This window comes from Argiope bruennichi, chromosome 2 (assembly GCF_947563725.1).
Source record: "Argiope bruennichi chromosome 2, qqArgBrue1.1, whole genome shotgun sequence".
NCBI lineage: Eukaryota > Metazoa > Arthropoda > Arachnida > Araneae > Araneidae > Argiope > Argiope bruennichi.
In genome coordinates, this window is record NC_079152.1 from 51,332,420 (window position 1) to 51,345,235 (window position 12,816).

The following is a 12,816-nucleotide window of genomic DNA, read 5'->3' on the forward strand; positions in this document are numbered from 1 at the left end:
CCTTTTTTATTATGGAAAGGACTATCGGAAGCTATTTGTTACAGATTACTATTGGTACATTAAACTAATATAAGGATATAAAAAGAAAATACCATTTAACTTACCATAGCTATACTGCACTACAATATTCAAAAAGCTACATAATTTACTTTATTATGGAAGAATGGATATAGTTTGAACGTATTCGTATGGAGTTTCCTAAAAGTAATTATCTTATTATAATAATGCAATGTTGGCAACGGCATGCAAAGTCACAAACTCTTATGCCCCATCCTCCATTGTCTTCGTCGTTGTACTACTTTAGAACTTGAAAATCGTGGCCTCTTAGTAGTAAGGGGAAAAATCAGGGCAATAAACAACAATGGAAGTATGGAAATGTGATGTTTCGACAGATAACTTGACATCAAGGGCTGAGGGACTTGTGCGCCAGCGCGGAGTTCACGCAATTTAATTTTACACGCAATGGAAAATTTTGAATGTTGGTAATCACGAACAACGCGGTACAAGCATCTGAACTGTATGAAATCAGTTCTAACTAATCGTTCACAAGATATCCTTCAAATTGTTTTACAAGAAAAGGTATACAGTAGGGGAGTATTAAAAAAATTTCAGAAGTTTTAAACATAGTAAAGTTGCAGTCAAATCATATTTTAGCGGTTTAATATTAATTCAGATTAGATTAATCAAGGCTCTGAAACTGATTTTAGGTTTTAGACCGGAGGGCAAAGGGTCCGAGACACTTTTCCACTTAAGACTATAAACGTATAACGCATTAAATCATTTGAGGTCAAGCGTTCTGCTGCTGAAGTGGAAATTTGGAGAAGTAGTTGTTGACTCAGACGTCGTCTTCACCAACATGGATAGATTTTGACTTTTATTTTTCTGTAACCCTTTTTGAAGTATTAAGTTAACAAATGAAATCAGAACTTTTTAGATTAAGGATTAGTAAATAACTCTACAACTCCTTAATACGAATTTTTTGGGAAGAAAGGAATGCTTCACTTTCTTTTCCATACAGATAGAAAATAAAATCTGTAATCTTTCTCATATCTTTCAACTCATTAATCTACCCATCATATAAGAAAAGACTGAACAAGATACTGAAGTAAAACGATCGGTCTTATGATTAAATCAGAGATAGATTAGTTAAAATGAGAGAGAAATCCTAATAGTTTAATGGGTACACAGTTTCTGCCACCTCATAAATCAAAATAAAAATTTTGCAGGTACAACCACCCATAAAGAAAGAATAGATTTACTGTTACATTTACTGTTTCATTTCCATCTGTTAATACGAGAAAAAAAAAAAAGAAGATTGTAGGATTTATCTAATGGCTTGATGGATGTAATCTTTTAGGTAGCATATGATAAATAAACATTCTCCCCACAGAAAAGGCTATCAGATGACAGCAGTTGAAAGATGAACTACTGTTACAACATCTCAAATGATCTGGTGGTGGTAATTTATGGATTTTTCTGAAATACCATTTAGTGATTCTTTCTCATGAAACAATGCACTTATATATTTTTTCATTATTTCTTTTCAGGTCCTTACATATGGCCGGATATTTCATTTTTGATATCATTCCATTTTTATTTTCATAAAATTATGTTTTTGGTATGGTTCAGAATTAGATCATATGCATTAATATGTTATCGCATAGGCTATATGACAGATTAGATAACTCTAAAAGTGCAGAGTTCCCGAAAAGTAACTTTACATTAAAAAAAAAGAATTAATAGAACATCAAAAAGTATTAAGATATATATTTATGATTTTTTTGATTGTATAAATAAAACATGGAATTTTTTAAATACCACCAGGGGGTTTGGTTATCCATGCTATTATTCTTGTTTTAATGCGGTTTCACTGCGGGATATGATGCAAGCTTTGCTTTGCCTTTAAACCAAAGACATGATTATACTGGATCAAGCGACTGTCAGGAATTAAATCTCCAATGATTTATAGGAATGTTGGAAAAATATTTTCAATTTGTTGAGTTGTATGCTACAAACGGTGCGCACATTAAATATTTTTAGCATTTCGGAAAAACCTTGATCATTTCTTTATTGAATAAAAACCTTGAATACATATCTTTTTTTAAAATGAACTTCTGAAATGTAAAGGCACATTTCAATATTTTAATGCTTTCTAGTATTTGATGGTTTCATCAGCTATTTTATTATACATGAAAGAAAATCATTCAATTCATGAATGATAAATTTTATCATAATAAATTTACATAATTAACTTTCATGCATATGAAGTTCTGGCTGAACCCAATAATGCTAAATTTGAATATATTTATAGATTAAATGATCACAATTCCAAGCTTAATATCAATTATTGTATACAGTTAAAATTATACATTTACGTATGTAAAATTTATTTCTGTGTTTTATATTACATAAATTTTAATAACTGCTGCATTCAATTTTAAATTCATTGCTCTAAGATGATCCATTTGGCATACATACAAATTCCTTGGTTTTCCTGCACGAGAACATACAATGTATGCCCGACATTGTCTAAAGAAGGGGAGGGGGGTTGAATTATCCAAATTCAATTCACATACTTGTAGAGATTGATCTAGTGATTACTTCATAATGCAGCAAATTTATCAAAATGAATAATGAATATTAAGGAACTTATAATAATCGTTAAAAAGTTGGGAGTTACGGAACTTCAGATTAGTTAAACTTTAAATTAGTTAGAACTTTATTAAGACAAATTTAAATTTGACTTAATAAAAAGAATGCAAATATACACCAGCTCACCTCTAAACATGCATGAAAGCAATTTTTATTTTGTAAACTTCAATGTAAGAAGCACTGTCTCGCGTGGAGCTATATTTAAATAATGGTATTGCCACGACTGATATTATATAATCAAGCTCCGAACTTGCTTTCTACTGCTCAGATAGAGAACTTCAATAGATTTTAATTATTCTCATGGCACTGCAAATCATTTTGGAAAAAGATTGCGCGTAAATTGGTGTAGTAGTTTTTTAGTCAGTAATGAACACACATACGAACATTTCATTTTATGTAGGGCGTTGGAGCCTAAGTGGGCCTTTACGGGTAAATAAGTTACAGTTCTTTACAAAGTTACAAGTTCCCATCCATAGCATTCAAAATTTTTTGGGCAGATCTCCATTAAATTCAACTTGTCAAAACAATTACCACCCGAATTAACATTGAAGAAATTCTATTTTCGACGGTCGACCCGGCGATTTTCACCATTAATGTCACAACAAATTGGCAGATCCAATTATTTCATCAGAGTAATATGTCAGAACACGCCGCCCAGGCCTCTTCTCTTTCTGCGAATGAATAAAGAGATGCGCACACACATACATATAGAAAAAAAAACTTACATTGCTCCGACGTACAGTACATCTCGTTTCGAGTCGATGTGGAAGGTGCGATAGTACTGGTATCCGCAGCTGAACTCGCGGACATGTTCTGTAAAAGAAGAAAACATCAATTAGTCTCTTACTTTTTCCACTTAAAAGTCGCAAATCAAATTACACGAAATCGTTCCAAGCAAATGCGTTTATTTCAGCGAAAATCTACTTATTCTTAATGCGCAAATGCATTTGCGTCATTCGGCAATTCAAGCAAATTAGATTTTGCTAGTTAATTATTATTAACAAAGTAAGTAAGTACACTGGATAATCCGAAGCGCGCTCGCTAATTTGCATTTAACATAAGATTTAGACTTAATCTTTAAATTATTCAGTCGCAACATAGGAAGATTACAACTCCACTTCAAGACAGTGTAATTATTTTTAAGAAGCATTTAAAAATCTTTAAGCTTAAGCGACATTTTACAAAATTCTATTAAGAGACACTCGTCTTTTGAAAATTAATCATATCAAAATCTATTTTCTTCTACAGTTGAAAACTACTACAGTTTCTGCAATACTAATCAGTATTGCAGAAAATTAATATTAAAGTTAAAAGATATAAACTAAATATAATTAAAAAAAATAATGAAGTAACATTTATTTAGAAATACAGCTCGAAAAATGCCAGTGAAGAACTACGAATTTCACAAAATATTAGCATTCAACGAAAGTGCAAATCTTCATTAGCAAACACAATACTCAACAAGGATTGGTAGAGAAATATATCGAAGAAATGCAACAGTTATAAATTCTAAAGTTAGCTTTGCTACTTCATAAATTTGGTACTAACAATCTGATAATTCAAATAGTCACAAATTATTTCAAAATGTCGCAAATCTTATAATTAATACTAAGGAGTACTCAAATTTATTATTGAATTTTATATAAATTATTTATAAATTTGCAAGCTCAAAAACTACTTTGAAACTTTTGTTCAAGAGTAAAAACACAAAAAATTTCAAATTGTTTCAATAATTTCAAATTTATTTAATTAAATAGTTTATTTAATAATAGAGGGAAAGTTTACGAGAATAACGAAAATAATAATAAATAACTATATTTATCTCAAAGCAGGTATAATATTAATGGTTTCGCTTCTTATATATCGGTGCATTTTTTAAAAAATAAACTATTGTACGAAACTTATACATGATTTAGTTTCCACTATAACAGTCAAAGAATGAGGAAAGTAAGCCAAAAGATGGTCATTCCATTTAAAAAGATTAGCAACTAAAAGTTTTGTATTTTAAAGTATTAGTCCAATCATAGAAAATTTTAATGGAATAATAAAAAAACAGCAGCGTTACATAAAACCATTTTTTTTTTAATTCAATACAAATATAGCCTATTTAATCGAGCATTTGGTAACCCACAAAATCAAATACAATGCCAATTAAATTTCTAACAAATCAAGATATTGCATATCACAAGACAATAGAAAATTTCTATAAGATTACAAATCTGAATTAAATGCGATTCGTTTCGAATTTAATCTACAGAAATAAAATTGATTTTTTTTTTCCTATAGAAAATCAAATCATTGAATAGTTAATAGAAAAATATTATTAATTTATGAGGGAGGAATAGTTTTCGTTAGTCTTTTTCTTAAAAATTCATTTGGAACAGTCTAATTTTTCTTTTTTCAAATTTTTCTTACAAATAAAGTAAAGCATTAGGTAAGTTAAAATGAGTGTTCCATGACAATTAACTAAATAATATATTTATTGATTAAAAGTTATGTTTTCTTTGCAAATGTTCAATATTGTATCAAAGATTTATTTAGTAAACGTAATTTAGAATAGCGAAAACAAGGAAAGAGAGATATATATGAATAAGATTTATTTTACAACATCTAGATTGAAAAAGTTTATCTGAAATCTGTTAAAGTATCCAGCAATTCAAAAACTGCAAATTGCCTTTACGGTTGCAGGAGATTAAAATTTACAATTCGAATTAGCTACCTTTATATACATTTTAAAAACCATTTATAATGTTTAATTAAATTTTATATCATTTTTTGAAAAATATTATTAATTTATGGGGGGAGGAATAGTTTTCGTTAGTCTTTTTCTTAAAAATTCAGTCTAATTTTTCTAGAAAATTTTAAAATGTATTGGCGTATTTGATTTTAATTAAAAATAAAGTTGTAAATTTTATTGATCTGGTATTTTTTCGAAGATATGCCATAACTTAAATTTTTGTTACAAATATTTCTTATAATGTTTCACATATTTTTCACAAATGCTGGAATATAAGAAAGATTTTCTTCAAAGTTTTGTGGTAAATAATTAAATGATTCATTTTGCATTACTTAAAAAACAGACAATTTCACTAAAATAACAGTACATAAACTTCTTAATAAGAAAATTGCGAACAATTTAGAATATGTATTTCTGTATATTGAAAATTCTAAAGATATCTTCCAGAATCTTCAAATTCGATTAGATAACACAAAAATGGGCTCGAAAATTTCAATCGATTAAATGATCAACTTGAAATGTAAAAAAAGAGCATACATACATGAAGGCGGAAAATATTCAAAGTCAGGTGGGTACTCAAAACATCTTAAGAAAACACCAAATAATTATTTTGAATTTTGAATTAATTATTGCTATACAAGTAAAAATTAACCTACTACACAAGAACTCTTATCAGTTCGAGGAGCAATACTCTGCCTGAATATATATGAATTGCAAAATTAGTCACGTTCGAAAAATCTTCGATGAGGGGCTGGGACTTGCATAATCGTGCAAGACAAGTGTTGCACGGTGTCTACGCTCTCTAATCTAATAAATTTCCAATTAGCTATTAATAAAAACACGGTACCACCACCGACGCAACAAACGGAGGTAAATTAATAGAATTAGTTTTAAAGGCAAACAGTAATTAATTAGAGGCACAAATAGCGTGTGCCCTTGACAGAAAAGATTCAATTTTAAAGCGGGGAAGACAATTTAATCAAGCCGAATATCCATCGGAGGATTTGCATCTCTCATTAATTATGCGCGACTAGAAAAATATTCCATTCGGGATGCATTCCGAAGGAAGTGCAATAAAACCGAGAGCAGAAATGCCGTTTTGACACTTTTCTAATTAAGGCGGCGAAGAGCGGAATGAGATTCCAGGAATTGAATTTAAAAAAAAAATTTGGAAAGGAAACCAAGGTGAATTTTTCCTTTCATCTTCATTCTTTGGAAGAGACATTCAAATTTTATGAACTTTCATAATAAGAATAAAAAGGTTTTGAAGCGGGGAAAACCTTTTTTTTTTGGGGGGGGGTGAGGGTCAGCACACCCGGTTTAGAAAATAAACGAATAATGGCTTTACGCCCGCTGCGTATAATTTCTTCAACGATTTTCTTCAATGGATGTCATTTATTAACACTTCATGGAGCATATAAACAAGAATAAACACTGTAAATTAAATAATAATCTCATCTAATTAAATAATAAACAATTAAAAGATATATTCTGGTTTCTAATGACGTGAAATTACGAATTTTTATTTCTTAAAATTTATATCTTTAGTAATTTTATATTGTGACTTTTTCAGCCAAAAAGGGAAAAAATTATAACTAACGACAATTTTCTTCCTCGGATCATTTCATTCAGAGCATGTGTTTTTTTTAAAACACTCTTTAAATAATAAAAAAAATGAGATCATTCAGATGGTATCTAAGTAGTATAAAATACATGAGTGCTAAATCTATAAATTAAATCTGAAATTAGATAAATGCTCCAGAAATCTGAAGTTTCAGAGTTGCTTAACAATGATTCTCATTTTGCGGGATATGCATCTTTGGCGGAAGGGGGGAAAAAAAAAAAAAAAAAAAAAAACCCGAAGATTTATTCTAGTATAATGCGAATACAGTACATTTTGTATTGCCATTTCTCTCATAAATGTAATGACATAATGATGGCAATTGGTTATTGACGTTCTGGGTGCAAGGCATAGGAATGCCTTGAAGACAAAATACAACAATACAAAAGGTTCTACAATTATATTAATTTTTACAGCCAAATATGATTTTGGGATTTGTTTGGCTTTCTAAAGATGGAATTTATTTTTTTTCTTCTTTCAATTCATAATTCCAATTCATGGAATGCATAAATCATTTAAACCAGAAATGAATAAGCATGAATTGCAGCATTTAGATTCAAAAATGATTCATTACACAGGTAAATAAAACAAGGCATCGGGGAAAAAAATGCTCAAAAAATTGGGACTAACCTTTTAACGCCATAAATACGGTTTATAAGATAATAGCAATTTTGTTATTCGAACGCATGCCATCTTTCTGTTTTTCTTTCAGCAAGAGAGAGAGAGAGAGAGAGAGAGAAAACACGTTTTTTTTAGAACTCTTGAACAGTTTTCAAAAGGATTTAAAAACCATTAGCGAGATTTTTAAATCTAAGTACTGATTTTTTTTCCCCTGAAGTAATGGACGAAATTCGAAAATAATTTCAATTTCGTTTTACATATTTTAAAAATATTTCAAATATATCTATTAAAAGGTATTTTTAAAATTATAATTTACTGATTAAAAAATTACAAAATTTTTAACTACATTAAATTATTATTAAAAGATTTGATTTTTTTTTTAAATTTTACTCCACAGTTATCTTAATTCTTTTTTAACATTATTTAAAAGAAATTCGGTGAAGTTTAGGCTTTAAATTAAATGGGGCGTTAATGGGCATACAAACCGATATGAAGATTTTTTTTTTTTTTTTTTAGATGAAATGGCACAATTGACATTTGAATACAGTTACATTTCCGCTGACACAATATGGTAATTAATGGCACAGCTCGGGATGAACAATGGAAATATAAGTACCAAAGTAAACGATGATAATATTTTCGAATTTATAATTTTAAAATCGGATCTCGACAAATAAGAAAGGAGTGAGAAGTTGTGAAAAGAAATATCATGATCTCAAAGCAAATTAACATTGCTATACCACTGAGATTATCCTCATAATATAATGATCCAAAATAGATAATTTTGGCCCAACAATCTGACTACTGCTTAAATATTTAGAGTCACTGGCACAACTTTCATTTGATATAATATGGTAATCAATGCCATGAACGGGATGGATAAAGGAAATATAAATACCCAAGCAAATGGCGACACATTTTCGAATTTATAATTTTAAAACCAGATCTCGACAAATAAGAAAGGAGAAGGAAATTGTGAAAAGAAATATCATGATCTGAAACTAAATTAATATTGCTATACCACTGAGATCATCCTCATAAAATAATCATCTACAGTAGATAATTTTGGCCCAACAATCCGACTACAGAGAATTCTTCATCAGCATTCAAATTCCACACAGCATTTAGCAGAAAAACAGGCAACGCGGTCATCGGCCAATCAAGAACTAATTAGAAATGTTGGAAGAAAAATTAATCCGCCGCCTGAAAGATGCGGATTAAAGCGAAAATCGCACAGTCCTGCTCTTGTCTCCGGCGGCCGAAGAGAAACGCGCAGAGCTCATAAATATCAAAGCGTGTCCCTATAAAACATCTCAGGTTGTCTCGTTAATTATGGATGATGGAGGAAACAACCTGTTTCGAATAAAAATGACCTCGTGGCGTAATTAATTGGCTAAAAAGCAGGGATCGGCAGTGACTGATTAGTTTCGAATGACTTTCATAATTAGGAGCGTAATGAATGTTGCCTCCGCCTCATTACGCCGTTTCTCTTCGGAATATGCATACGCGAGTAAAGGATTATTCTTTACTAAGCACAGAAGACACGCTCGTTCCATGCATGAACCCAACAATTCCAGTGGCGACGGGTAGATAGATACATGTATTCGTTTTGGTTCCGACATAAATGAACTCATTTGAAAGCTTCAGATACAAATACGATTCTAAGGATGGTTATATTTCACGCTTTATCCTTCATGTTCCATTTAACTATTTCATAAAGAATTATCCGAATTCGTGTAATTTTATCTTTTTAGAAAGATGGGACATTTATAAGAAGGATTCATTCAAATACAAATAGAATTCACTATTTTATTTGTAGCTATAAATTCTCATTACATTTAAATTTATAAAAGTATTTTCATTAAATTTGTATTTATAAAAAGTTTATAATTTTATTCCAAATTCCAGCTATACTAGCCGCTTTTGGTGACCAACTCATTCGCACAGATTGACTTTTTGGGCTGTTCAATATAAATATGGAAACCATATTTTTGAAAAAAATCTCATCTTGTTATTCGATAACATCCGAAATCATAAATTAAACTGAATAAGTCAAGACAAATTATAATGCATGCGAATTAAAAAGTATACATACTACATAATAAAAATGGGAGTGAAATTCTTATTTCGGAATTAATGTCTAAAGAAAGCAATTTTAAAATTTTGGATTTAAAATTGACAAGCGCACGCAAATGAATGTTTTAATGGATGAGTTTGAATTTCATAACATTAGAAACATTAAAATAATTCATAACATTATTGAAGCAGTCTGAAATGTTCATATAGTGACTTGTTTTCATAGCATTTTATATATAGAAAAAGATTATTCAAATTAAATTTTTTTAACTCTAAACATCAAGTAAGCAAATTTTAATTGCAATTTCAGTAGCCGTATTTTTAAAAAATTAATTAATTAATTATATAAATTACTATTTCAAAGCATTTTTAACCAGTTCAAATAAATAAAGGAAAAAAAAAAGACCATAAATATGAAAATTAAATAATTTTTAATTCAATGTCTTTACTCCAGAATTTTTTAAAAAATTTTGATATTTCACGAAAAGGAGCCCAAAATGTTTGCGAATTCAAAACAAAATTTTTACAAAAAGAAATATCAAAATCATAAAAAATTATTAAGAAATATATTCCTTTTTCATTAATTTTGTTTCTATAAATGCTACCACTCACGTGATGATTTAATAATGCATCTGTGAATTTATATTGCATTTATGATGCAGCGTTCCGTATATTTCATTTTCTACGTTTTTCCTTGATGAATTTAAGACAGACACATGAGCTATGGTTCGGGAAAATATAAACAGATTTGTTTTAAGTTCCATTACATGAAAAATATTAAGTGTTAGGATATACGAATCTACCAAATTTGAAGGGAAAGCGTGGGATCACAATGAAATGAAATTATTTTAGCAAAAAAATTATTTCTTAGTTTAATTAATTAAAGCACCGTTAGAAATTCAAATTTTTCTTCTGAAAGTGCACCCCTCTTCTCAAATGCTATCCACTGAACCGTAAATCAATTTCCCTAATTTCTCATATATATTTCAACTACTTTCAGAGGCTTACTGAATAATCTAAAAGCAATCTTAACATTCTTGAAACATGGTCAGAGACGAAGACGACATTTAATATGGTGCTGCCTTTTGAAAACTTTCACACTAAACTAAGATCGCGCACTTCCTTGAACACAGATCATATGATGCATTTCAGAACAAAAAAATTAAATTTTAACATAATATTCATATGGTTATTTAATTTTCAATCCCTGACTTTATGCTATGACGAACTGAATGGAGAATGATAGACATTTTAAATTTAAAGTCATACATGCCAGTCTAGATTTGTGTCATGCCAGGCACAGAAGGGGGAGGTTATTTATCACACACATGCTCTACAAACAAGAGGAAAAGTCTGATATATTTTTTTTTAAAGCTTATTACTATGGAAAGCTGGAAAATTATCTCGTGATTGTAGCAGTGTATTAAATAAGTAAAGGAATTAATGGTTTGACATGGAAATAGGAATAATTATTTTTTTAAATTATGACATGTGATTAGTAGACAATGGAATCCGTAAGGGGGTGGGGGAAGGAAAGACAGAAATTCTATTTGCAACAAGAATGTATGAAATATATCTTTACATAAACCATAGTTTTACATGAACATTAAAAGATAGGCGTCATATTTTGGAAATAATCAAGCTAATGCAATTCGATCGAATGCGCATAGAAAAACAACTCTTTTTTAACAACAAAATCAAAATGAGAGTGAGAAAAAATTTGAAACATGGCCCATTTCTGGTCGAATTTCAGCAATTCTTCATTTTATACAGGCCATTTTTATGGATTTAAATAAAAGCAAATTCGAGATAAGCTTAAGCAACAGCTTATTTATCTAAACAAATAGCTTCTACGTGGGGCGGTGTTGTATTATTAATTACAATACTCGACGAATAGCTTTCTGTAAAGATCGGTACATGCTATCAATTTTTACGACAACTTAAGAAGCATTCTCTTCTTTAAGTTCAGATAAGGAAATCCATCGAATCCCTTCAATCGAACATTCAACCAGAAAACAAAACGGATTTTTCTAAAATTCGAGGCCAGAAAGAAGGAGAAAAAGAAGGAACGGCGATAAATACTCGACCAACTCTTCTTAAATAGTTTTAATTCCCCAAACACCCGGCAGCTAATGACGAGTGGGCGTGCAGACGACCTTTTCTCGCCTCAGTTGCGTGGCCACCCTCCCCCCTGGTACGCGGATAGGGGTGGAACTCAGCACGCGAATCGCCCCGGAACGCAATCGATCATAGTGTGAAGGCGGGAAACTAACTTTTGAAAACGATGAGAAACCAATAGTCAATTAATTCTGTAGCCGCCCGATGTCTTGAAGGACCCGGCTTGATGAATGAAAAGACCGTCGAATAATTAAACTTGGAATTCGAATTTCTTCAAACTCTGAAGGTTTAAAAAGTTTTAAGACTGGATTTCGTAGAGAATTCGCGGGAGGATTCTTTTCTTTACATTCTCGTTGTTCCAAAACCATGGCATATTCATAAAATTTATCGAGTGTGCACCTTGATAAATACATGATCAATTTAAGAGAAAATCATGCTTTACATTTTGCATTTCAATGATTGTTTCTATTTTTTTTAAATATATAAATTGGATAAAATCTCTACTACTAATAAAAAAAGAATGTGAGTTTGGCTTTGTATTTATTTTTTTAATGCTCTACAGAACAAGGTTGTGTGACTTAAAACTACTAAATTTGATACAGATATACTTTGCAGAAAGAAATGTATACCAGAGAGAGATTTTTTTTTGAAAATTTAATTAGAATTTCGCAATTGAGAATTATTTAATTGAATTTAAAAATTGAGATTTTAACACTTTTAAGCGCTCTTTTCTGAAAATATTATTGCAAAAAATCTTACATTATTTTAAAATTTAAAAAATTGTCTTTAGAATGATAATTAATTTAATTGTCGAGTAATCTTTTTTCCATAATTTAGATAATCTTTAAAAATATCTTTTGAGCATGATTTTCCATAATTTTTATAGTTATAATGAAATGCAAACCGTTTTCAATCTTTCATCTATTGTTTACTCGTGAAATTATTTTCTGTAGTAAAACGCTAAAGAAGTAAGATTTTGTTAATTACCCGA

At 29.9% G+C, this 12,816-nt stretch overlaps 1 protein-coding gene across 2 annotated transcripts in view; it reads right to left on the minus strand.

Annotated features, from left to right (window-relative positions):
* LOC129958275 (semaphorin-2A-like) overlaps nucleotides 1-12,816 on the minus strand; it is a 403,314-nt gene that overhangs the window by 98,018 nt on the left and 292,480 nt on the right. For both annotated transcript variants that reach the window (XM_056070613.1, XM_056070622.1), the window contains one exon: nucleotides 3,378-3,465. In XM_056070613.1, coding sequence (XP_055926588.1) covers nucleotides 3,378-3,465 — 88 coding nt within the window. The remainder of the gene's footprint in view (nucleotides 1-3,377; nucleotides 3,466-12,816) is intronic.